At 53.8% G+C, this 26,785-nt stretch overlaps 2 protein-coding genes across 4 annotated transcripts in view; both read right to left on the bottom strand.

The window, feature by feature from the left end:
- Positions 1-11,494, bottom strand: part of CARM1 (coactivator associated arginine methyltransferase 1) — a 38,020-nt gene extending 26,526 nt beyond the window's left edge. Inside the window, exon 1 of one of the 3 annotated variants that reach the window (XM_074350771.1) lies at positions 11,186-11,494. In XM_074350771.1, coding sequence (XP_074206872.1) covers positions 11,186-11,405 — 220 coding nt within the window. In that variant the 5' untranslated portion in view covers positions 11,406-11,494. The remainder of the gene's footprint in view (positions 1-11,185) is intronic. The other 2 variants (XM_074350773.1, XM_074350772.1) reach the window with 2 other exon arrangements.
- Positions 11,495-12,863: 1,369 nt separating this feature from the next.
- Positions 12,864-25,392, bottom strand: C22H19orf38 (chromosome 22 C19orf38 homolog). Its single transcript, XM_010966882.3, has 7 exons — positions 22,401-25,392; positions 21,090-21,398; positions 19,044-19,136; positions 18,262-18,289; positions 17,463-17,506; positions 16,319-16,353; positions 12,864-13,484 (listed from the first exon to the last, which is right to left on the bottom strand). The coding sequence occupies exons 1-7, from the start codon at positions 22,429-22,431 to the stop codon at positions 13,338-13,340; spliced, it is 687 nt and encodes a 228-aa protein (XP_010965184.1). The 5' UTR covers positions 22,432-25,392; the 3' UTR covers positions 12,864-13,337.
- Positions 25,393-26,785: the final 1,393 nt, after the last annotated feature.

Genomic DNA, 26,785 nt, shown 5'->3' with positions numbered 1-26,785 from the left:
TCCTGAGGCTGGGTGGCGTCACTGAAGGTCTCCACCACCTGTGACAGCAGGAGCTGGGCAGGCAGTGCTCTATGAGGACCAAGGTGGGCAGGGGAGGCCTCAAAGGCTGGGCTGGAATGAGGCCTGTCAAGGAGCAGGAGGAGACCAGGCTCAGGGTGGTGGACCCACTCTGCACACCAGCTTCTGCTGCTGCCAGGGACGGTGTGCTACGCCAGTTAGTGTCTGGGGAACACAAATGTGTTCCCTCTCCGGCCAGCGGAGGGGCCTCAACCCTCAGACCAGGGTGGCTACAGGAAGGCCAAACCGGAAGAGGCTGGAGGACAGGGCAGAGGAGTGATGGAGGGGACGAGCTCAGGGGACTGAGGCCCACTTGGAGCCCCGGCAGAGCCCCATCTGGACAGAAAAGTCTGACTACTGGCCCAGAGGGGGAACAGGATGTCCTGAGGCCCTCCAGGAGTCCCTCCAGCCCTGTCTCCGGGCTCAGAGAACAGGATGTTTGAGTTAGGAGGGCCCCTTCCCGCCCAGCCAGCAGCTGCCTCACCAGATGTGACTCCAGATGTGGCCCAGGCGGGAGGGGACAGAGGCTGCCTGACATTAGGCAGGAATGAGGAAAGACCGGCTTTGGGCTCCACAAGGGCCACTGCCCTGACATGGGACACGGACCAGAAGGGCTGGGAGCTAATTCTCCTTGATGGCACTGACTCCTCACCAGCGCCCGAGGGACCCAGGGCTGAGCTAGGGTGACAAGGCCAAACCGGAGCTCACATCCGACTGCCACCCACCACTGGGTGCCTCAGTTTCCTTGCTTATAAAACGGGAAAATCTGTGGTCATGCTGGCCCCCACGGGACTGGCCTGACAGGCAAGTCAGTGAACGCAAAGTGCCCAGCACGGCTCCCGTCTGCCCCATGTTCATGCTCAGCAAACGTTAGCCTGGCAGGGCCTGGAAGCGCCAATAAGTAGCGCCTGGGGGTGGGGATGGGAGGGAGTTGAGGCCAGGAGTCCCACCAGTATCCCGACCTGGGGCTCATCCAACACTAGGGACGCCAACCTCCAGTCACACCGAGGGCTCAAACCAGAGTCAGGCTCTGCGGAGGGACCTCCAGGACACATAAGAGAAGACTGAAAGCCCCAGCCTGTTCTGCCTTCCCTTCCAGCTCAGGGAAGAACGTGGCAAGTTTTCTGGAATGTCTCTCTTGGGTCTGCAAGAAGCCCCCCAACCTGCCTTTGATTATTTATTCTCAGGCCCCCTGTGGGGGGTGGTCAGGAGAGCATCCCTTTTTCATTAGAGCACTGATCTGCCAGGGTCCCCGCGGCCCACCCACCAGAATCCCACCGGTTCCTGTGTTGTCAGGGAGGATTCTATACACAAAACCATCGCATGAGTAACACATCCAGCAAAAATGAACGCCAGCCACAGGGACACAATTAACGGGGGACCAAATCTGCCAAACAATCTTAAAGAAAACAGTCGAGACCCACTCTCACCAAAGCTGTGGGTGATGAATCGTTTGAAAGAGACAGACAAAAAGAGGGAATAAAAGGGGTTCTCCCCCCAAACAATGCAAGGAGTGGGGGTGGGGCCCCCACTCTGGCCACCAGTCTGGACCTGTTTTCAAGAATGCCCTGCCTAGAATCAGGGGACAGACCCACCTGACCAAACAAAACCCACCCAGAGGCTGGGGGACAGGTTCTAGGTCTCACTTTGGGTGGTGGTTACAAGGCTGCACACAATCGTCACATGCACCTAAGGCCCGGGCACCTGTGTGTGTTGATTAAACAATTAAAATAGGTGATCTAAAGAATAACCCACCCCAAGAGACATGTGAGGGCCACGGAGTCTCCGTTCCAACTCCTGCAGGCCTAGGTGGAGCCTGGTCTCAATTTCCTTGGTTTCAATTTCCTTCATATAACTGGTTTTCAGGGAACAAAAGCGGTGGATGTGAGAGAGTTAGGGACTTGGGATTCTTAAACCAAAAGTCAGAGCTGTGTAGCGTAACAAGCTCAGGGTAGGCGCCATGGTTTCTCTGTGTAGATGTGAGGGGTGCCAACGGCCCCGCCCTGCACTGTTCCCAGGACCCTGAATGCCAAAGCTTCCCAAGCAAGTCCCGGAAGTGAGAAAACAGGAGCGTGAATGCACAAAGTGAGTCATCGGGACCAGGAGGGGCTTGGGCAGGATCGCCAAGGTCACCTCTTATGCCCCTCCTGGCTCTCCCCCTACTTGTCCCAGGCTTTCGTGATCACCCCCACCTGGGACACAGCGCCTCTTCCAGACCACTCAGCACGGGTGGGAGACCAATATCTTACACCATGTTATTCAGCTGCTGGGTTCGCGGGGTTAAGAGCAGCCCTCAAAACCACTCTCCATTTTCCAGGCGGGAACTGAAGGGAGAACTGGGGTCATTTGGCCGGGGTCACCTGTCCAGGGTCACAAGGTCAGGTCAACTCAAGACTCCAGGCCGTATCTATGCCAATCATGACCTCCAGCTGCTTCTGACCCAGAGAAGGCTGCTGCAGACCAGGAGGGGGAAAGCAGAGCATTCCAGCCCAGCAATGTAAAGCAGGCCTGCCCCTGGGCCTGACGAGAGACAGGGACCCAGGAGAGCACAACTGACCCAGAAACAGAGTGGACCCCAGCTTCCCGGGAGAGGCCGGCACCCCAGCTGAGCCACTGCCCCCAGCCCTGGGAGTTCCCTCCTCCCCACCTCAACTCTCTCTGCCTGGTGGCCTTCTACCCTATTCTCTTCAGGTTGGCTCCTGGGCTACACCCCCCCAAAGCGAGGAGAAGGGGTTCCTCGTCCGCTTTCTCTCTGCTCCCCAAGACTCGGAGTGAGCCGGGGCCGGGGATGGTGTCTGATCGTGCAGGGCTGCGCCTACAGGCACCAGCCAAGCCCCTCAGTGAAACCTCCCCACCAACAAGGAAGCTGAGATTCGGGAGGCTGAATCATGCGCCCAGGACTGCCCTGCTAGGAAAGGACGGGGACAGAACTGGGCTTGAGCCCAGGCACAACCACAGGTGTCAGTTCCCTCCCTGGGGAACACTCTGGGAATAAGCGCCAAGCCCCTTGCTGGGGCCTCCCCCCGCTTGCCCGGCTCCAGCCACACTGGCTGCTGGCTGCCCTTGGCCGTGCGGGCCCTCAGAACCAGCTGGTCTTCCCGCCTGCTGAGCAAGACACTATTTTAAGCACTTTACTTCTATGAACTCACAACTCACAGCAACCCTCCAAGGTAGATGCTACAAAGATCCACATCTTACAGCTGAGGAAACTGAGGCAAAGTTTGCCGTCCCACCGACGGTGAGGTGCTCTTCTCCCCATGGCTTTAATGCCCCATTCTGGGTGGGACCAACCCTGACCAGCCCCCCCGCCCCTGCCCCCACTTCCAGCAGCCCTGCCCCCAGCATTCTCAAGCCTCAGCTCATTTTATCTTCTTCAAGGCACTGACCACCAGAGAGTCTGGGTGACTGCTGACTTAGCGCCTGTCACACACACACCCTGAGACCCCCCAGTGTGGTCCCATGTGCTTACCCCCAGCTCTTCAAACACTACCTGGCGCTCGGCGGATGCTCAGTGTATTTTTGCTGTTTAAAGTTAGACAAACGGTTAAGGACCACGATAAAGAGACAGCAAGTCCACTCTGAATACGTGTTTCCAGTGAAAGAATGAAAGCTGAGGTCTCCTCATCTTCAAGGAACTGCTGATGGGCCCTGCCATCATGGGTGAGGTCAGGCCCCCACTCCCTTCCCACCCCACCCTCCCCAGACCTGCCATCTGCCCAGGTCCACCCTCCCCCACCCAGCCCTCAGATGGCTGCTCCTCTGAATCAGAAATCTAGTGACCTCTCCTTGGCCCTCATGTCCATTCAAAGCCACTCCCGTGTCTGGACACACACACACACAGCCTCCACCTCTCCCACTGACCACCCCCATCCCTCACAAGCCAGGGGCATCGACTCCACTCCCCAATCTGGGGCTGTCCTCCAGTGGCTGACAGACTTTCTCAGGTCCCCCTCTGAGGCCAGTCAAAAGCAAGGGAGTCTCTCCCCAGAAAAATGCACAGAGACCCAACAGCAGGGCCACGACCACAGTTTACCAGAACCACATAGAACTAAGCATCTTACAAGTGTTCCCTCCAGAGAGGTCCTGCTGTCACCCCTGTCCTACAGCCAAGGAGGCGTGTCCAAGGTCACAGCTACTGACTCTGGTCCCTCTTCCCTTACGCAAACTGCATACCATTTCAAAGGATCACGGGATACCACCTCAGGGGCCCTCCAAGGACTTCAGGTTGAGAGCCTCAGCTCTGAGCTGCCCAAAGTCCCCCCCAAGCCTCCAGCCTCCATGGGAGCAGCCAGGTCTGGCCTTCCATCCCTCCCTGTCTGGGATGCGTATTTCTCCCCATGTCCTGGCAAACTCACCATCTCCCAGGCTCCCCGGGAAAGGAACCACGCCTGCTGCCGAGAGTTCCCTTGCCTCCCTGACTCTGCTAGATCTGACCTGGTCCCAGGCCTGGCCCCTCAGAATCACCAGTGAGTTCACGCCGTACTCCTACTTCCGCAGAAAGGCCCCGCAAGCCCACCTTATCCAGACCCCCACACCTACTGCCAGTGCCTCCTTGCCAGGTACTACTCGTGGCGCCGACCACTTTCCACCTGTGGTCTCACATACAACCCATTGTGGGTATATGCCAGGCCCTCAGTCCCGGCCTGAAACACATGGGGCCCAGTGTGTTTCAGATGACAAACTCATCAGCTTCGAAAACAGGTAACAAGGTACCGATAACATGAATTATCCTCAGCAGAGTACAGGCAACATCTGTAACCAATCACGGCTTTGCAGGGAAACGTGTGAATAGTCATCCTGAACTGGATCCACTGAGATTATAGTGAGCCCCATGAGGCAGCTCAGCGGGGATTTTGCCCGAGTTTGGGTCAGGTAAGATCTTGCTGTCAAATGAGCAGGAAGTCAGGTCTTCAGAACTCTGGCATTCCAAATTGCCAGTGAGGGCCTGTGGGCCTACACAGGAGAAGGGGAAGGCGAGGAAGGGGAGGGGCTTGGAAGGTGGGCAGTAGGTGGGGCCCAGGGCTGGGAGCCAGGTCAGCTTGGGCTGGGGTAATAGCCCCCAGCTCCACAGGGCTCAAACCCAGCCACCCAGAGGGAGAACAGGGGCCGAAGAAGAGCGTGGGCTTAGGGTAAGAGATGTTTTCCCATAGCCGATGGAAACCCAGGTTCAGAGAAACATCTCTATAAGAAACAAGTCACTGCAAGTGACAGGGCAAATGGCTAGTGGTGCAAGGCCTGTGCTGGGGTAGTGGCAAGGAGAGAGGGGACTCCAGCCAATCGGGGTGCCTGCCCCTTCTGAAGGTGGCACGGCCGCCCAACTCCACCTTGGGGTGTGCAGGCCCAGGGTTGCCGGCTGTTCTGAGTTTTCAGAAGTACAAAGCCAGATTTTAATGTGAAATCACCCGATTTTAAAAACACCGGGAGTCTCCTTTTATTTTAACCACACAGTGGAGCAAACCCTTCCAGCAGGTCACTCATGACCCCTGGCTGTGGGTCATGGCCTTTGCCATCTCGTCCCCAGTGCCCCGGGCAGAATTCCAAAACACAACTCCTGGCCTCTGACACGCTTCAAAAACAGGCTAAGGCGAAACTATTCGGTTACTTTCCTGTTGTGTTCTCTAGTCGGGAAGCTTCCACAGGCTTCTTTCCTTGTTCCTGTCTACACTGTAACCTGCTGCCAGAGAAACCTTCAGAAATACCCTTCTTATCACGTGAGGCCCTCATGAAAAACAGGACGCAGCTCTTGACCACACTGTTACCCATCCTTCAGTTCCTCCATTCCTCACCAGGCTGGTCCCACCTCCCCACCTGAGCATCTTTCCATAAACCAGTAATATCCTTCCCAGAACTCTGGTGGCTACATCCACGTCCTACCTATTGTGGCCAAGGTGACTGCCTCCCAGTGTCCATTCTCCCTTTCTCCCACAGAAAGAGAAACCCTGAAATTAGCTGAGCACAGGGTCACTCAGACTAAAGACTACATTTCCCACGCTCCCTTGCAGCTAGCGGTGGCCACGAGACTGCACTCTAGCCAATGGAATGAAAGCAGAAGCATCCAGGACCAGCTTCTGGGAACCTTCCCTAACAGATACCTGGCAATGCCCTTGGCATCCTTTGTCCCTCCCTTTATCCTGCTATCTGGAAACCAGGGTGTAATAGCTGGACTCCAGCCACCACGTTGATCCACAATGAGAAGACCTCACCCTAGGACCTGCAGGGTCCTGGGTCCAAGGACTTCCTGGAACAGAGCTTCCACACCAGCACTGGTTCGCCAATCTCTAGACTTTAGCACAAGAAACGAAATGTCTTCTTGCTCAAACCACTGCTACACACAGATAAACTGAATCCTAACCATCCTTTCTCACCGAAGCAGTCTGCAGTAAAACAGAGGGTCCACCAGCTGTGAACTCGAGAGCCAGCTCTGCTGCCTGCCAGCAGTGTTATCTGGTCAAGCCCTTTTACCTCTTTTTTCCCAACAATAAAATGGGAGTAGAGTCCCTGACTCCCAGAACTGTTCTAAGGACCAGTGGTAACACACAACAAGGGTCACACCTGTCAGGCTAACTGGCCCGCACAGCCCAGAAAGTGTACTCTATTTGGCCTGAGCAATCAGGACACTTCACAATCAAAACAAACAGACGTACACAAAGGGCTTTTCGGCTTTTCTTAAGCTCTGGCAGATCTGCCAGCCCTGTCTGGGGCTGAGTCCCCGCGTCCTCCTCCTTCTCCTGCTGCTTCATTCATTCACCCCAGGGGTCGGCAATCTTTTACTGTCAAGGGCCAGTAAGTAAGTATTTTAGCTTTTGCTGGACTCTATGCTCTAGAATATTCTTTCTTTGGGTTTCTTTTTTTTTTTCTTTGTCACTAACCCTTCAGAAATGTATAATACTCCTTTTGCTCTCATGGGTTAAAAAATTAGCCGTAGGCTCCACCTGGCCTACAGGCCATCGCCTGCCCACAGGCCTTGATTTATACTATTATCTTTCCCCAGCTGCTCCCACTGTCAAGCATTTGCATCTGTCACCACAAGTGTAATAAGCTGGGCCAGGCACACAGTAAGTGCTCAATAAATGGCAGCAGCCCACAGTGACTGGCAGGCACCAATGAAACATGAATGCCTTTGATGTGACTAACCTTCTGGGTTGTCATCCCTGCTTGACACTGAATGTCCTACAGGCTGGGCACAGGCGGGCTCTTCCAAGCCCTCCTGCCGCCCCCGCAGCTGTCGGGGTGGGGGTACCGGGAGTGGGACTGAAGGGGGTCATGGGGTGCCTGCCTCTGCAGCAGGCTGCCATTCACTACCTTGCTTTTACAGAGGGTTTTTCTCTGGGGTTTCCGTCCCCAGGCAGGGCCCCCCCGAACTGAAATTTAGCCCCCGTCAGAGCCAGCCTTGCTGAGCATCCCTCCCAGCCAGCGGGGCGGGGAGAGGCTAGTGAACCAAGAAAGAAAAGCAGCACAGTCATCTCCAGAAAGGCCGCCGTGGGGCTGAGGAACTGAGAGTCTGTTCTGCTCGCCACCCCACGATGGGCTTCCCCAAGAGCTGCCTCCCTGCAAGGGGAGGGCAGCCCGCGTCCAGGAACACCAGAGGCCGTGCCAAAGCTTCCTCAAGGCCTGGGAAGCCGGCACGTCTGCCCAGAGAAAATGGCCTGGTTTTGGTGGCTGCCATATAGCCAAGGCCATGGACACGGGCCAGGGGGACATCAAGTGGCAAGGAGTGGGGAGGGTTACCTCCCTGCAGGGTGACTGGGACGGGCCCTCCGCAGCTGTCGTCTCTTCCACACAGAGGGTGCAGACGTCCAGGAACTGGCCTCACGTTCTGCCACCCACACTCATCTCCCAGCCCTGCCGCCTGAGACAGAAGTTGCAGCCCAGGGGTCCCTCTCCCTTCTGCCGGGGGCGCGAGGCGGCTGGGCAGCCCTGCAGTGTAAGGGATTCCCTCCTAGAAAAGCCAGCTCTTCACCATTCCACACCATCCACAGCCAGATCTACCCTTTACAGCCCGACTCCTTGCTCCACACCCCGACAGAACACTTCTCCCACATTCCGGGTCCCCAGTGGCATTATTCCCGTCGCAGATGTGCACCCGAGGCTGAGCACAGGTAAGTGTCACTGCAGGTAAGGAAACAGGTGTTGCTGCAGGTGAAATGACTGGTTCGAGGCATCATAGCTTGTGACACACATCAGTCAGACTCCATGTTCAGTACCCTCACCAGCACCCAAGGACACCTCTGGCTCACCTCTCACATGTGAGGCACTGGGAGATCCGTGCAAGTGTCTTGGCCGACCCCTCACCCCACCCCTACACAGAGTCGAATCCCGAGAGAGTCTGGAATCACAGGCAGCTCGCGGGACCCCGCCTCATGAGGGACAGTGAGCAGAACAGGGCTCCTGATGCCTTCTCACCTGGCCAAGGCATTCAGTTCCCAGGAGAGTCCAGGTTGGAAAATGCTGAGGCCAGGGAAGGAAGTTCATCCCAAGAGAAGGCCTAAAGCTCCTCCCAGCAGCGTGGTGCCCCTTCAGTGCCCCTCGCCCACCCAGAGGTCACATCCCCACACGTCCCCCAGGGGCTAGACCATCTCTGACTTCTCCGGGGAGACGGGGAGACTGTCGGCCAGCCCTCCATGCCCAGCATGCCGGGCCTGCTCTCAGATCCAAGACTTTGCACTCCCCCGGCAGGCTTCAGAGCAGTCCCTCCTGGGGTGCCCGCATTCTTCAGGCAGGCTGGGGACCTATGGCTGCCTCGCCCGCCCCCGAGCAGTCCCCTGGCCAACTCTGAGGCCATCGCCCCTCCTGTCATGGGAGCAGGTGCTGCCTCCAAAGAAGTGTTCGTTTATCGAGCAAACATGCTGTGCCACACAGTCACACAGCTGGTGTCATCACCAACTGCCACTGAGGAAACTGAGGCCCAGAGACCCCACAACTACCCGCAAGATACCTGTCTAGCCGATGTCATCGACCCTAAAAATTATGGCTAAGCCCTAACCCCCGGAACCTGTGGCTATGACTTTATTTGGAAAAAGGAGTCTTTATAGACATAATTAAGGACCTCAAGATCAGCCTGGATTTAGGGTGGGCCCCCAATCCAGTGACAGATAACCTGATAGGAAAAGACACAGAGACACAGGGGACAGCCACGTGAAGACAGTGGCAGGGACTGGATTTCTGTTGCCTCAAGTCAAGCAATGCCTGGAGACACAGGAAGCTGGAAGGGTCAAGAAAGGACTCCCCTCTAGAGCCTCTGGAGGAAGTGTGGCCCAGCCGACACCCTGACTTTGGACTTCTGCCCACAAACTGTGAGAGGATACGCTTCTGCTGTTTAAGCCACCCATTCTGTCATGGCAGCCCTGGGAAACTAACACAGCCAGGCTTGGCCAAGTCCAGAACCCACACTCTCAAGCCCACGCCACCGTTACTAGAGCATATAGGGGAAAAAAAATTCAGACCCAAGACTTTATCATCCTAGACTGAGGATCTCAGTCTGAGAAACATGGACTTTCTCCTCTTGACTAATGCTTTAGTTAGAAACACCTGTAAAAGAGAAGGGTCACCTTTGTAACTAATAACAATTTCGAGTACATCCACAAAACAAAAACACAAAAGAAAAAACTCTCCCAGGGAAATACGTTAAGAAGACAGGAGATTATGTGTAGAATATATGGGAAAACCCGGCACTGTCTTCCTAGTAATTCCAAAAAAAGTAAAACAGTTCTAAGAGCAAAAGAAGTTTATTTACCAAGAAAAGACAAATCCCCTTGAACCTCTTTGAGGATCAGCCATGGGACCCTCATTTGACAAGCGTTGCCCAACTTTGTTCTGTACCCAACTAATGCTTGTCAAATGAACGGCCATACTTATGATGTGGGCGGTCCTGCTGGGCTTAAGTGTCTGTCCTGAGCTCCAATGCCCACCTGGGATACCCTTCTCTCTCATCTGGCCCAAGAAGACCCAGCAGAAAAGAGGTGCAACACTGGGGAGATAGACACAGCTCCATCATTTTGGGTTTTCCAAGTTGAGGGGCAGGGAGAATCCTGTGTGTGAACCCACTGCTCCACTGTCTTCCCTTCAGAAAACCCAGTTCCCAAAGTGGAAAAGAATTCACACAGGCCAAAGTCAGTAAAGACCACCTCAGTGACTCCCCAGGGCATCAATGCAAGAAACCGGGAGAGACAAAGCTGAATGTAACCTAATAACAAAACGTGAATGAGGAATAGACACGCAGAGAACGGATAAGAAAGAGTAACAAAAGAATGAAAAAGGATGGACTACAAAGGCGGGGGACCCTTGGCAAACGCGCTTGTGATTTTTTTTTCCCACCGAAATGTCAGTTTTGAAACTAGCTTCTGAAAATGTAACCAGTTTCTCACATCCCCCAGAAGGAAGATCGGACGACAGTGGCGAGAGAGGCGGCAGTGATACCTCTCACTTCGGAGCCGGGCATCAAGAAGGGGCCCTACCCGTACACGTTTCCACGAGGTGCACATCCAGAGGTTCGCACCACCCTCGCATGGGCCCTCTCCCCAGAGAAGTTTCCCACTAGGGGGTCCGCAAAGCCAAGCCCTCCAGATGGGTGGAACGGGGTCCTCCAGGCCACCCCAAGCTGGGCACCACTTTCCAACCGTCCTTAGCAGTCCAGGGGGTCCCTGAGATGGCCTGAGGCTGCCCAGGTCCCTCCCTGCGCCAGGAGGCCACACCCGCCCCCAGACTCCCACGCCCCAGGCCCCCACCCCTCTCACCCAGCCCCCACGCCCCTGGCTTCCTCTGAGTTCTTACCTTTCACTCTCGGCCCCCCACTTCCTGCCCACCCCTCCCAATCTCAGGGCCCACACTACTCCCCCATTTCCCGCTTCCCTCCATACTCCGGGCACCTCACCTCTGGCCACCACGCACGCCCTCTTTTCTCTCTGCCCCTTGACACCGTTCCTGCACACCCCTAACTCGGAGCCCCCCGACACCTAGCTCCCTCGGCTCGGCCACAAGGACCTCGTACCAGGCCCCCAGGGACCAGGGCCCCTCACCCTCGGGACCCTGGGCCCCTCACCGCGGCCGCGATCCTCCCGCCCCGGGCCCCCGCCCTCCCGGCCTCGTGCGCAGCCCGGCCCTCGGCCCAGTCCCGCGGCCCCGCACTCACGGCTGTAGAGGGCGATGCCCGCCGCGTCCGGGCCGGCGCGCACCTCGAGGCGCAGCGCCTGCTGTTCCGCGTGCCGCTGGATCTCGCCGTTCGCGTCGCCGATGGTGAGGAGGCGGGCGCCGGGGAACACGGACACGGCCCCGCAGGGCCCCGCGACACCCGGGCCGGCTGCCCCCGCGCCGCCCACGCCCGGCCCTGCCGCCGCTGCCGCTGCTGCCATCTTAGATCCGGCTCCAGGCCCCGCCGCCGCCGCGCCCGGGCCCAGGCCGCCGCCGCTGCCGCCGCCGCCGCCGCCGCCGCCGCCGCCGCCGCCGCGCAGGCCGAGGCCGAGGCCGAGCCGGGCAGCGCCGCCTGCCGGCCACGCGCCGCCTTGCCGCCACCGCCACTGCGGCCGGGCCCCGTAGCGCAGCGCCCCCTGCCGGTGGCCCTGGGCTCTGGGAGGGAGCACGTTGGGGGGCGGGGCCGGCCCCTCCTCGCCCCGCCCCGCCCCACACGAACGGTCGCGGCTTTGTGAGGTGCCTCCGCCGCCCAGCAACCGCGCGGGTGGGAGCGTACGTCACGAGTGAGGCTCAGCCGCCCGGAAACGCCCCTAGCCCTGGGCCCCGCCCCCAGCGCGACGCGGCTCGAACCGCCGCGCTTTGTAAGGCGGTGAGGCTGCGGAGGTCCAGGAGGGCGGGGCCGGAGCCCGCGTCAGGGGGCGGTACTCGGCCTGTGGACACGCCCCTAGCCCCGCCCCGCGCAAGCGGTCCCGCCGTGTGAGGTGGCTCCCCACCCACGGGAGCGGCGGGGGCGGGCCTGACGCCGGGCCGCTCCGACACGCCTCTGAGACTGGACTCCGCCTCTGGTCCCGCCCGGCTTTGTGAGGAGGCACGCTGAGGGGCGGGGTCCAGCTGCGAGGAGACCCCGCCCCTATGCCGGTCCTGCTCCCTCCCACCCGGTCTTTGTCAGGCTCTCTGTTCTCGAGGAGGGCCGGAGTAAGGGGCGGGACTAGGACGCAGGGACACGCCCCAAGCTGTGGCCCCACCCCCAGGCCGCCGGCTGGAAAAGCAGTTTGAGGGACGACTTGGCCTCTGCACACCTCTGCGACCCCTTTCGGAGCAGTCACCCGCTCCTTCTCTCTTCCCCATCATCTCCATCCCTTTTCTCCAGCGCCCTCCTCCTCTGTCCTTGGCCCTTTACCGTCTTCTCCCCTACAGAAAGTTCTTGGACCCTTCCTTTGGCCCCTTTCGCACCCTACTCACTCCCCCTTCCCCAGTGATGGCTGGCCAGTGAGTGAATCCAGCAGATCAGGACCAAGTGCCCCTTTCCATATGCACACACACACATACATCTTCCCTCCAAGTACTCCCTCCACTGCTTCAGGGCCCCAGTTCTCTCTGGGGGGTTACAAAGGAACTTCCCATCTCCAGTTGCCACTTTTCCCAGGACATTGACTATTTATTCTCCCCAATGTCCCTCTACTCCCACTCCCCATCATTCCACCTCCTGTACTCACCAATGCAAGGACTTTAGCAGAGACCCCACGTAGCAAAGTCCCCCTCCCCGCACCTCCATGGGCCTCCTCAGCACCAGGGCCTGCACCCTGACTGCGTGCAGTTGAGTGGTACTCCTTCCACCCAGTAATCAGTGACTGGACCTCTGAAATCCAGGGCTTGAAGGATTACACTCCATACAAGCCTTGGGAACAGCTCAACACATTATTATTAATAACTTAGGCATGCCAGCAGGGCACACAAACTATATACCCCCCCAGGTACCCATGCTCCCAAAACCCAGTCAGGTTGGCCAAGTCAGGTGTGACAGGGGAAGGAGGAAACCAGAGGGGTGTGCGGAGAGCTCAGACTTTGTAATGACGTAGCTGAGGGTCAGAAGGGATCCTCACATCACCTTCCCTGGTGATCTGAGAAGCTGGGAATCCAAAGAGAGGCTTCCTGCTTCCTGTCCAGCCTCCAGGACAACGCTTGCACCCCCATTCCCACTCCTGCTCCTCTGTAAGGACGGTTCCAAGGCCAAGGGTCCTCTTCATCTCTTCTGTTCACTTCCCTGAGAAAGGAGCAGCCAGAAGTTCCCAAAGTAGCTGGAAGGCCCTCCATAGCCTAGCCAGCTCAGGGAGAGGGCTGAACAGAGGGCACACACAGAGAGAGGGGTCCCCCTAGCAGGCCCGGAATGTGATGAATTCCTGAGGCTCAGGTGAAGATGATGTGGAGGTGGGTCTCTTCCGGGGACCAGAGTTGCCAGGTGTCACAGTAGAGCCTGAGGGACCATCCAGAGTGGCTGCATCTTCTTCTAAAGACATTTTCTTTGTCCATGAAGGAAAAATAGAGAATCAGGTGATTTGGGGTTTCAGAATCTTGGGTTGCCCCATGTTCTGAGCCTGAGACTCCCCAAGTCCATCAGCTCTCATCTCAGCCCCCCTACACACACACACAGACACGTGTGCACACCACAGTTTCAGAGTCCTGATCCTGCCATCTGTCCTGCCTTCCTCTCTGCTGAATAGGGAATCAGACAGCCTGGGTTCAAATCCCAGCTCTACCTCTTCCTAGTGGTGTGATCAACCCCTGTGTGCCTCAGTTCCCTCTTCTGTACAATGAGGGAGAATGCCAGTACCACCCATCCTGGGTTTGCTAGGACTCATACAGATGAAGATTATATGGCATTATTTCTATACAAAATGTCCAAAATAGGCAAATCCATAGAAGAGACAGAAGTAGAATGGTGGGTGTCAAGGCCTGCAGTGGGGGTGGAACAGGGAGTTGGTGTTTAATGGGGTTGTAGTTTGTTTTGCAAGATGAAGTTCTGGGTATGGGTGGTGGTGATGGTTGCACAATAATGTGAATCTACTTAATGCTACAGAATTGTACACTTAAAAATGACCAAAATAGTAAATATCATGTATATTTTACAATGATTTTAAAAAAGAAACTAGAAAAGATCACTAGAATTTACTGTTAAGGAAAAGGAGCACTGTGCATAACAGTGTGGTTAGCATGCTGTCATTTTGTGTTAAAAAGTGTTAGGATATAGACTTGCTATTTTTGCCTTTGCGTCTATTTGCAAGAAGCTCCTAATGGTAGTTACCCATATGTGTATAAAAGGGGGAAACCGGAGGGTGGACAGGGGTTAAGTAATAGAAGAGAACTTTACTATATGTATAATTTTGACATACAGATGTATTTCATATTCAAAATTTTTTAATTAAGAAATATATTTTTTAAGTCACCAGGACTAAGATACTGAGAAATAAGTATTATTTTTCTCCTTGCTTTTCTCTGTTTTCCATTGTTTAATTTTAAATGCCTTAAAAGAGGAGTGGGGAAAGACAGAAATCACCAGGCTGGTGCCTTGAGCGGTTTGGCTTCTCACGGAACGGTTTAGAACTGGCTCTGCCTGCCAGGTTTTTCTTAACAGCTCAGATTTGTTCCCTGAGCTGAGACTTCAGAGAGCTGAACGGGCCGGTGCCAGGCCCCTTGCTTACCACCATCTGTATACCCATGAAGGGGGCCAGTCTCCATCTGCTCTGGCACATCACCGGGTGAGGTGGGCTGTCTCTTTTTCTCTCCAAGCTTGCGCCTCCCCAGGACTCCCCCATACAGCCCCCTCCCACTCATCCACTCCAAAATCAGTGCCGTGTTTCCCATCCGCTGAATCTACCTGACCTGCATCTGTGCGCTTCTTCCACCTCCGCTGCCAACACGCTAGACCAAACTACCCACCACATCTCACGTGTGAACCATCACTGTCGCCTGCGCTCCGGTCTCTTAGCCTATCTGTCCACGGCCCCCACAGCCTATTCTCCTCGCAGACGCGAGAGGGCGCCTGTGAGCACGTAGCTCGGGTCACGTCCCTCCTCTGCTCTGAACCTGCCCTGGCTCCCACTTCACTTGGAGTAAAAGTCAAACTTCTTCGCGGGTCCCCCCTCGACTCCTCAATCCGCTGCACCCAGCTCTACTGGGCTGTGCCAAGGACGTGTCCTGAGACTGGATCCATCCTCCTGCTTTTCGTTTATCTCTCAGACGTCCTGGGTCTCCCATCTAAGTCGGAAGTGAGCTCCCTGGTCACTCCTACCCTACGTGGCATCGTCTGCCTCCCCCTATAGGATTAAGAAACTCTGAGGGATTGAGGGCCTCATCTTGTTCTTGTTCAGATGCCCAGGAAGGCTAGGTTGAACTCATCCAATCCTCACCTTAGCCCTGCTCCCCATCGTGGTGGAGACACACCCGGCCCCGGGCTCCCTGATGACAGTACCAAAGCATCCACTTCTACAAGTGACACCCTGAGGCCACCTGAAGTGGGAGCACCTGCACCCCAGACCTGAGCCCCTCTGCGTGGAGAGGAGCTAGCTGGACTTTCCCTTCATCCATGGTGTCCATGGGTCAGATATCTTTAATTTAGTTTAAAAAAATTAGTAGGTGGAGTTTCTAGTTCAGAAAGAGTGCGCGCTTAGCATGCACAAGGTCCTGGGTTCAATCCCCAGTACCTCTGCTAAAACAAACAAACAAATAAACAAACAAACAAACAAACCTAGTTACCTCCCCCACAAATAAATAAATTTAAGAATGAAGAATAATAATCTGTACCCAAGGCCACCACAAGATGCAACTGTGCAGAGGACTCCCATTGAACTGGATTCAAATCCCAGTCAGGACGCTGTGTGATCTGGGGGAGCAACACCCCTTGCTAAGAGGGGGATGTGTGGTGAGACCCTTACCGCTGAAAGGGAAACCCATGTCTGGGACATCCAGCTGAAGTTTCTAAAACTGAACACAAAGACAAGCTTTTCTTTATACCAAGAGGGGACCACAGTGTGCGTTGGGTTGTCACAAGGCTCTATGACCCCAGAGAAGCCACCAGGTCGCCCTGAGTCCCCTGTCACCATTCTGAGTGCAAGGGCAGCACAGACCCCCAGGGGCCTGCCCACTACCCCACTAGGGCCTCGATAATGCGGCCACTGCCAGTCCCCTGGAATTTTCCAGAGCCAACTCCCAGCTCACAAACAATTCCTGCTTGGTGATTTTCCCAGGTCCCCGAAGCTCAGGAATGGTAGGTCGGCTCAGCCCAGTGGTAGTCCCCCACATTCCCGTGGTCAGGACAGTCAGCAGAAAACCGGGACCGAGAAACGGGACAACTTACCGAGATGGTAAACAAGGTGTTATCGAAGGACATGTCTGGAACAGAAACAGAGAAAGCCAGGCCAGGGGCCAGTTCAAATTTCCTGCTCACTGCCCTCCCCACACACCCACAGGCCCCAAGTCCACCCTGAGGAAGGGCATGGGGTCCATCACCCAACATCCTCTTTGGCCCCTTCCAGCCCATTCTGCAGGGTGAACCATGCACAGCTACAGATTGAACCTCTTCTGATCAGAACTCTCTTTCCAGGGCCTCTGGCTGCCCTCTGGAAAACGGGTGTCTCGTCTCAACTCTCGTTTTCCGGAACACCCCTCAACTCCTCTGCCACCCTTGGCTCTCCCCCTAATCTCCCACTCATCACCCAGCTACTCCCTGCTCCCCTGTCAGCCTCTGATCAAACATCACTTCCCCTGGGGGACCACCCTCCTAGCCCAGACAGGGTCCAGCCCCTGTGGGGTATGAGCTTGTGGACAGAAACCACCTCTGTCTTGGTTATTGTTGGAGCCCGCAGATCTCAGCACATAGTAGGTGCTCAAGAAATGTGTGGGGCAGTGAAGGAAGTACAGAGAATGGAGTTTTTTCTGCCAGGGGGATTTCACAGGGTGGTGGCCTCTCACCCCCTGGTGGCAGTCGGCCGAACTTCAGCTTCTGCACCAGAAGATGGTGCCAGGCACCCAGGTGCCCCGGGGCGTGGACAAGACAGATGCAGTTCGCCCCACCATGGAGCTGATGGTCCAGTGGTGGAGACGAGCATTACACATATAAGCATGCAATGAGTACTTAATTGTGTTTCTACGGAAGAAACTGTGGTGCTGGGGGCATGGTATTAGAAAGAGCAGACCCTGCCTAGGGAGTCAGGGAAGGCTTTCTGGAGGAGGTGACCTTTAGACTGAGACCGCAGGGAAGAAGAGTGTTCTAGGCAGAGGGCAGAGTGAGTGAGAGGCCTGAGGATAGGGCAAGGAGAAGTGAGAGGTGAAACCTGGTCAGTAACCAGGGGAGGAGGGGAAGAGGGAAGAGGGGAAGGGTGTGTTCTCTACTCTAAGGGAAGTGAGCAGCTGAAGAAGAGATTCAATAGTGAGCAGTGAGACCTGATGGTGTTTTGAGGCAATGACCCCCTGGCAGGGGATGGTAACGGGGAGGCACACACCTGTGGTGGCGAAGTTAATCTGGGCCCAGCAGGATTCTCGCTCTCTGCAGAGGCATTTGGGAGAAGATGACGACTTGTCTCCGGCAGGAGTTTTGTTCTGGGAAGCCCTAGGCCCAAACTTGGCCCTTCCTCCCCACCTACCCCTGCATCCTCCTGGAATCCCCTCAGATGGAAATTCTCTTACAGGAGCCCCACCACTAGGTGAAGTCAGGATTTGATCCCCAGGGCTTGCTGGTTCTCGGCCACTAGGCAGCGCAGTATCCACCTCTCTCTCAGAGTGGAGAAACCGAGGCCGGGGCCAGTTGATGGATGCCCAGGAACCAGGGCCACTGCCTACAGGCTACACTGCACAACCCCAGGGGCACCACTCACCTCCCCCTGGTCCCCCACCACCTGTGGATTTCTAGCCCGATTACCCAACACTTTTTGACAGCTGGCAGTAAAGAGATGTAAGGAAGTCTCAGCCTCCTCATCTGTAAAATGGGACTATTCACAGTGCCTGCTTCCGGAGCTGCTGATAGGATCCTGTGGGCTCTGGGCCCAGAGTCTCCGAGCACAGTGCCCGGAACACTGCAGGCGCTGCATAAATGGCACCCTGTTGCTATTAAGAATCACTCCCACCGAAGGACGCTGTTTTGGGGGAGGTTTCCATTCCCCCCTGGGGGAAGTACCCGTCTGTCCCCTCCTATCCCCAGAACCCCATCAGCTCTATCTTTAACATCCATCAGGAACTCCTGCCTTGGGACTGAGTTTTCTTCCCCCCAAACCGCCCTCTGAGGGTCTCCAGGGATGGTCTCACCGTTTCTTCTGCAATTGTTTTACTTTAACTGGGAACAAAAAATAAAAAAATAAAAAAAATAAAAAGCATTTGTTAGATTTTGGTCCTGGTTGCAAAAAGCCAAGAAACCAAAAAGCCCCCGGTACACTTTCAGCCCAGCCTTGCCTTCTCCCCTGGCAAATTTCCCACTCAACAGGAGAGCTGCTGAAGACATTTTTTTTCCCAATTGCATGAGTAATGTGTGTTGGTAAAAACTTCAAACAAGGTACAAGCATGTTAAAAAAAATTTTTTTAAATACTGATTTCAGTAAGTGCCAGGGGCTGAGGGGAGGGAGAATGGGGAATCAATGTTTAATGGGGACAGATTTACAGCTTGGGAAGATGAAAACAGATGGTTGCACAAAGTAAATGTCCTTAATGGCACTGAACTGGACCCTTAAAAAGGATTAAAATGGTAAATTTTATAACATGTATATTTTGCCACAACAAAAATATTTATATTATATATTATAATATATATTTGTTATTACATATATAAGTATATATTTCATAATTATACATTATATATAATATTATGTATTATATAATATATTTATTTATGTTATAATATAAATATACATATATATGTACATATACATACTATATTTAAATTTGCCCTGCCACCACCATCATAGAAATTATGGAGGGTTCTTCAGTGCTAAGTTTTTGGATTAAGAACTCCCAACTGTGTGCCTCCATGCTCCTAAAAATGGTTGTGGGTGGGAGAGCATTTCCACATCCCGGTGGGCTATGCCTGCTGGTACCTTTCCTGACGACCACGGCAACAACCACCAGCCCAGCGAGGAGGAGGAAGGCTCCAGCCAGGCTCAGCGAGAGTGCCAGGATCCAGGTGGGCACTAGAGGAAGATAAGAAAAAGAGTGGGCAGCTCATGGAGTTGTGGGGACGCAGGGAGAAGGTGGGACATCCATCATTCCTCCAGGCTACCTTTGGAGAGCCAGCCCTCCCCCTCTACGCCCTGACCATTTTGCTTTGGTGTAGCTAGACCCTGGGGATGCAGCAAACCTGTGTCTGGCCAATTAGCATATTCTCTCCCCCTGGCCATCGTGATTGGTTCAGGGAAAGGCAGATTACCCCAGCTGAGCCAGTGAAGCTAATTCTGGGCCTTCGGCTAGACCACTGGGAAGAGAAGTCTACTCCTCAGGCCAGTATTACAAATCTGGTAGGATATATACCTGGAGCTCCAAGGTACAATTTTGACACTATGAGAGGGAGGGCCTGCCTGAGAATAAGACAGAGAAGAAAGCAGAGCTGAGAAGTAGCACGTGATTCCTGACATCTTTGAGCACCTGGATCCAGCCATGCCTGAAGTGGGTGCTGTGAACTGATTTCAGTTCAGTGAACCAATGAATCCCCTTTTGTGGCTGAGGCCAGCCTGAGTCAAGTTTTCAGTTACTTGCAACCTGAAGAGTCCTACTAGCTTCAGCCTGGGGAACAGGGGGTCAGACAACACCCAGCCGCAGCCACAGGGTGGGCCCTGGCACCCACACAGAGGTCAGCCGCAGAAGCATGAATCTTCAGCTCCAGGGTTTGCATCTCTGCAAAAGATTCAGCTGCCCCTCCCTAGAGAAAGGGTGGATCTTTCAGGGGAACTGGGAGTAGACGCTGTGACCCCAGCAGAGGTCAGGACTAGCCAGGAGGGGAGAAGCTTACACTGGGTGTTCTCTGTGTTAGCCCTTGTTATTCATTCATCTGGGGCAGGAGGGATGTTGTCACCTCCCCACTCTGAGACCACAGGACCAAGGTGAGAGAAGGGGGCCTTTGATAGTGGAACCTGAGGCTGGGGATGACACAGAGACTGTTCTGTCATCACCACCTGTGGGCCTCCGCAGGCAACAAGGTTGTCTTTGCAGCAGGAAAGTTCTGACTGATGGTGGCGCAAAGGCTCCTCCCTCCCTCCTGCTCCTGGATCCAGAGCCCAGGCCCAGCCCCTCTCCTGGAAAGACCAGAGGAAGTCATGGGCCCTTCCAGGGCTTCTGTATCACTCAGATGAAAAGCCAGGGTCCTTGCTGCAGCCACAAGGCCCCACACAATCCTCCTCACCGCCTCCCTGCCCTTGTCTTCCCACCTCTCCTCCTTGCTCACTATGCTTCAGCTGTGTGGTGTGCTTCCTTGTCCCTCAAACACACCAGGCATACTCCGGCCTCAGGGCCTTTGCACAGCCAGCACCTGGAACACTCCTACTCCAGGACCTTCCATCCTCATCCTTCAGGTCTTTGCTCAAATGTCACCTCCTCAGAGAGGACTTCTCTGGCCACTCTCCTCTCTGTTTAAAAACGACACCCCTCTCAGGCTGTATTTCATCTCTGCCACTTTCCTTGTCCTCAGCTGCCAGACTGAATAATTACCAAACTCCTTATTCATTGTCTGCCCCTATTCCCTCGGAATGTCAACTCTGAAACGGGAGGGACTTTGTTTCATTCACTGCTGAGCCTGTGGGCCCCAGGACGGTACCTGGTGCCTACCAGGGGCTCAGAGATGTTCGGTGGCCAGGAAGGGAGGGTGCAGCAAGGCCTGGAGGTTTAATGCGGGACTTCAGAGTCCAGGAGAATCCCAGCCCTGCCACCTGCGACTGGGTGAGCCAGGCAAGTCTCATCATCGTTTGTCCCTCAGTTTCCTTATCTGGAAAATGGGGAGAATCACTGTACCCATCGCATGGGGTGACTGTGTGGATTAAACAAGGAAAGCGAGTAAGTCCTGGCAAGTTGGGAGCCTGGCTTGTTCTGTGCTGACTTCCAGGTGGAGGGAACAGCACCTACGAAGGCTCAGTGGTGAGAAGATTGAGACTTACCTGGGAAAGAGACGTGCACAGGCTCGCTGAGGTTCGACAGCTGGGGCTGCCTGTGCTCACCGAGCGTACCATACTGGCAGCGGAATGGTCCCCTTGGAGCCTCCCTGCTGCCGCCACTCAGGTTGAAGGTGACCCCGAGCTGGTCTGAGGGGGCCTGCAGGAGCTGCACCACCTGCTCCCCTTGGTACAGTGTGAAATTTGCCCCCCGGAAGTCCCCAGGGGCCACGCACGATATGTGGATGGGGTCCTCTTGGCTGCTGGGGTGGGGAGGCACCAGGAGGATGGACGGCGCTGGGATCGCCAAAGAGCCTGCAAAGCAAAATAAGGGAGGCTGGTGAGTGGGTGGTTAGAGCAGAAGCCACCCTGGCTGTGTAGCCTTGGGCAAGTGGCTCACCCTCTCTGGGCCCTGGTTTTTATGTACAACAGGAGGCTAGCTGTCCCTACCCTACCGTGATGTGGAGGGGATCAAGTGTGCGGCCCATGGTGAGAGATCGCTGCCTCTGAGTCATTTTATTATAATAGCCATGGGTATTACACAGTGACACATATACTCATATTACTACGATCGAGAGCACTGACTACACGTCAGGCCCTGTTTAGGTGCGGGGAGCACGGCTGTGGATGAGGTAGACAGACAAGACATGCCTGCCCCAGGGGAGCTGATGTTCCCAAGAGGAAACAAGGGTGCTGGGAAGGCTGGGTTAGCCGGGGTGGCCACGCAGGGCTTCCCTGGAGAGACAGCACAGGAAGAGTTGGGGTTGAGCATTCCAGGCAGAGGGACCATCTGGACAAAGGCTGGAGGTTGGAAGGGGTGTGGGGTGTTCAAAGAGGCTTAGAAGGGGGTGAATGAGGGGGAGGGGAGGGCAGAGGGGTTCTGTCTTGTTTCCCAGGCTGTGGTGAGGAATAGGATTCGGGGGTACGGCTTCCAGCAGGAGGGACCAGCGTCTCCCCAGCTGGTGAGGTCTACACCAGCCTTCCTTTGCCCAGATTCCCCCGACCCCCCAGCAGATCCTCCTGCTGCCCCAGCCCTGGAGATAGAAGTCTGCAGAGGCCAAGCAGGGCTGAGTCATGGGGCGTGGGTACCGCTGTCTCGGGTCGGGTGGCCTATCTGATACCCTGAATGTGTGGGTAATGAGGCCGGACAAGAGAAACCCGTGCTCCGGGGGCATTTCCAAGGCTCTGGGGCAAATCTGTCGGGGCTCAGCCTCTCCAGCACCTGGTTTCTGTCCCTTACCCCCTGCCCCCAGCACAGGCAAGGTGGGCAGGGGTTGGGGGGACGGGGTAGGGGTAGTGCAGGGGCATCAGGCTCACCGGCTGCAAAGAGCAAGACGGTCCAGGGCATCTCTCCTCCCGCGTTTGGCCGGGAAATCAGGCTGAGGCCAGCGCGGCCCACGGCTCACTGCCAGCTCCTCCTGGGAGGCCAGAGCAAGGAAAGGAGAACCAGGGCTGATTTGAGCCTACTGTTTCCTCACTGGCAGGAAGTTGCACACACACACCCGAGCACTGAAAGGGACTCTTTCCCCTCCCAACCCCTTCCACAGACGCACATCAGACCCTGGCACCTCGCGGCCCCTTTAGAGGCCGAGGCTCTGCAGTTGGGAGGGGAAAATGGACTAGGCTGGTCGGGTGTGTGTTTATGTACGTTCTCCCCCTGAGAGAACTCCTGGGAAGTACGAGGATTGCGGGTTGTTTGGGAAACCCAGGCCCAAGACACCAAATGTGGCCCAATCACTGCTGAAAGTTGAAATGTGGGCTGGAAGTTGGTAGGGCAGGGTGGTTAGGGCTTGGCCTCTGACCTCAGGCAAGATCCGGTCCTTCTTTGAAGCCTCAGCTTGCTGCTCTGCAGAATGGTGCTAAGACTAGTGGACGTTAGCTTCAGAGAACTTGTGGCACCAAGTGCAATGCCTAGTGAAGCCACAGGAAAGAAAAGCCTCGGGAGCTTCATCAGCCAGATGAAAAGAAACACTAGCTCCAGAACTGAGGAAATGACACAGTTTACGGCATAAATTGCCTCCTCTGCATAGCCCAGAAACTTCCAAAGGTCTGTCTTACCAGATTTGCTTTGGTCTCTAAACATTTCTGTTTCAAGTCCAGCAGGTCCACCTGGAGGTTTACACCCAGGAAGGATGTAAGCAAGTTTGGGTACATGAAGCTCATTTCAACCTCAGGGCGTTTGCACATGCCACCCCCACCCCTGTCTGGAACACAATTCTATCAACCTGGTAAAATCCCACTTCTCCTTCAGGTCTCTGTTTAAATATCATTTTTGGGAAATCTTTCCAGATAATCTGGACTTAGAAAAATCCCCTTCCTGAATCCTCCTACAGTGCATTCTAATTTTCTTTGATTGCACCCAGCATGCTTGTATTTTCAAGGAATTTGTCCATTTCATCTAAGTGATCAAACTTATTAGTATAAACTTGTTTATATTCCCTTGTTATCCTTTCTTCCCCTAAATTCTTTAGTTTATTCAATGAAAATATAGTCTACTGGGGGACCACTAAGGTAGAGACCTTGTTATCCTTTTAGTGTCTGTAAGGTCTGTAGCAATGCTTCCTTTTTTGTTCCTGATAATGATAATTTGTGTTTATTCTTTTTTTCTTGATTAGTCTTGCTAGGGGCTAATCAATTTTATTAATCTTCTTTAAGTACCAACTTATGGCTTTGTTCTTTTTCTCTCTTTTCTGTTTTCTATTTCATTGATTTGTGGTCTTATCTTTATTTTATTCTTTCTTCCAGTTACCATGTGTTTCATTGGCTCTTCTTATCCTTGCTTCTTAAGATGGAAGCTTAGGTCATCAATTTTAAACTTTTATCTTCTAACAAGGACTGAAAGCTATACATTTCCATCTAACCACTGCTTTAACTGCATCCCACACATTTTGATATATTGAGATTCATTATCATTAAATTAGAAATATTCTGTTTCCCTTGTGGATTTTTCCTATGACCCATTGGTTATTTAGAAGTGTCACTTAATTTCCAAACATTTGGGTTTGGATAGCTTATTGTTAGTGATTTTTAATTCAATTCCTTTGTGCTCAGAGAATATACTCCATGTAATTTTAATTCCTTGAAATTTAGTGATACTTTTTTTTTAAATGCACCTAAAATGAAAGTGCACTCTGTAGTTGCTTGGTATAATATTCTGTAAATATCAAGTAGATTAGGTCAGGGTGGTTTGCAGAACATGCTTGAATTTACTGAATTCACCCAGGGTGCAGGGAGGGGTCTGCAATGTCTCCTGCAGTTTCCCAGTGCCTACCAGAGTGCTTGGCACACAGTGAACCATATATATTTCTTGAATGTCTGACCTGAAAGCCAAGAACATTCATTCAGTCTATTTTTGTGGCTCTCATACACTCAGTCTATTCCTGGGTGTGTACGAGACAGAGTTAGGAGAGACTCCTGGTTTGTTTTATGCCATCAACTGATTCATGAGTGTCACCAAGGGCTCAGGATTGTGTTGGGTGCAGGGGATGCTGTGGTGAAGGAAACATCTCCTGTACTTGGGAGATCAGAGTTCAGTGAAACAGTCAGACAAGTAGACAATGAGAGTCTGGTTGGTGAAGTGCTGTGATGGAGGCTGTCACCGAGGGGAGTTCTTCACTTAGTTTCAGTGAGTTCAGGGAAGGCTTCTGGGAGGAGGTGATATCTGACTCTAAAAGCCTGAGAAGGAGACGGAGGAAGGACGTTCTAGGTAAAGGGAATAGTATGAGGGAAGGGCCTTGGATGTATGTAAGGACTTCATCCTGGGAGTGTCTAATATGGTGCAGGAATCTATAAACTTGGAATTTTGAATTCAGAAAAACAGCCACATATACCTGTCCTGGTCGGCTGTCACACAGATGATGCCTTGAAGAGACAGGACTGAGGAGTCATGGGAAAGGTAAAGGGGATGCAGTGAGGGATGGTGACTCTCTGGGCTCAGGGGACTGTTAGCAGCCAGGCCTGAAGTTGCTGGGGAGGAGAAAGCAGTCCTGGAACTTGGAGAGAGCTGGAGTGGCAGGCTTGGGTAGAGAGAGGCAGACCAAGAGGGCAGGAGCCAGCGAATGTATACCTAGACTTTCCTCTCCTCCAGCCCTCAGATCTCCTACCAGGGCTGAACCCAACTTGAAATGAGAGGAAATGCAGCCAAGTTGACCTGGCGTGTAGCTATCAGCCTCCCACCCCACCCTGGCCACAGAGCAGTACAGGGAATGGTGGAGAATAGCTCTGGTGGGACCAACACTGCCAAGTACACACCGAATCCTTTGGTTATAATTTCAAGGAATCCCTGACCTCCAGAAGCCACTCTGCCAACTCCCCATAGTCATAAGAACCCCAGGCTAAGATTTTAGGCCAATATGACAAAGGGCAGAGGGACCCTGGACGATGTGGCCTGTGCTGACTGCTCCCATCTCTTCTCTGGCCACTCCCCTCACCCACCCCATTCTCAACTCCCTTCTGCCCCTTGAACTTTGAGTGCCTTTGACCTCAGAGCACTGTTCTTTCTACTTGCTGCTTCTCTCTTCTACTTCAAATCCGAGCATCAATGCCCCCTCCTTGGGGAAGCTTTCCCTGACTCCACCCAGGTGAAATAAGCCTCTCCAGCTACCCACCTAGTGTTTACTTCTTGGCACCTGCGACTACCTGAAATCATTTAGTGGAGCAGGACTAGGATGACAGCTCTGCCAGGACATTGATGGTGTCTGTTTCATTCACAGGGTCACTAAGTACATTTTGTTGAATACTTGGGGAGGGAGAGGAGGGTTTTATTTAATTGAGGGAAACAAGAATTGCCTGTTCACCCCAGACAACAGTGAAAATGATGGAGTCAGTAGCTCGACGGGCCTGTACCTCCACAGAAACGTCACCAAATCGAGCAAAAATAGTAAGAATCATAACAAGGAACTTCTGCATAGCACAGGGAACTATATTCAATTTCTTGTAATAATGTATAATGGAAAAGAATCTGAAAACTGTATATATGTATGTATATGCATAACTGAATCGCTTTGATGTACATGGGAAACTAAAATTGTAAATCAACTACACTTGATAAAAAAACCAGTTTTAAAAATGCTAAGAATCAGCTCTAACCCAACTCTGGGAAACAGCTAAAGGTTTATACCAATTAAAGGAAGGCTGAATCAAGAAAAGGCACCTTGAATGTGGCAGGAAAGCTTTGCGGCGTTTCCTCTGCTCTTTCCTCATCTCCTTCCCCAGCACAGTGGAGGCCTTGAAGACAGCAGCCTGTGTCCCCAGGATGGGGCCCTGGTCCCCCAGTTCCTGAAAGCAGCCCCCATTCTCACAGTTTTGTGTGTGTTCTCACATGTCTGGGGGTTACATGCAGGATTAATTTCAGGTACTTGTCTGTTTAACCGAGAATACATTCCTGGAAAACACTGTCAGGCAAAGGAAGAACCCACCACTCTCTGGGGCACGAAATTACAATTGAGAACAACAGAGATTCCAAAAGCTGGGACAAAAAGCTGGGATGAGAGTTTCTTTGGGTAACTGAGGCATTCAAATCACCCACATATTTATCTTATAGTAACCTACAATGAAAAAGAGTATGAATGGCTGAGATATGCTGTACACCAGAAATTAACACAACATTGTAAACTGACTATACTTAAATTAAAGAAAAGAAAAAAAGTTTAAAAAAACCCTGAATATACTGGGGAATTTAGAAAGCAGTGTGCATGCTCAAG

This window comes from Camelus bactrianus, chromosome 22 (genome assembly GCF_048773025.1).
Source record: "Camelus bactrianus isolate YW-2024 breed Bactrian camel chromosome 22, ASM4877302v1, whole genome shotgun sequence".
Taxonomy (NCBI): Eukaryota; Metazoa; Chordata; class Mammalia; order Artiodactyla; family Camelidae; genus Camelus; species Camelus bactrianus.
Note: the sequence above shows the minus strand (reverse complement) of the source record. Positions and strands in the feature narration are given on the sequence as shown.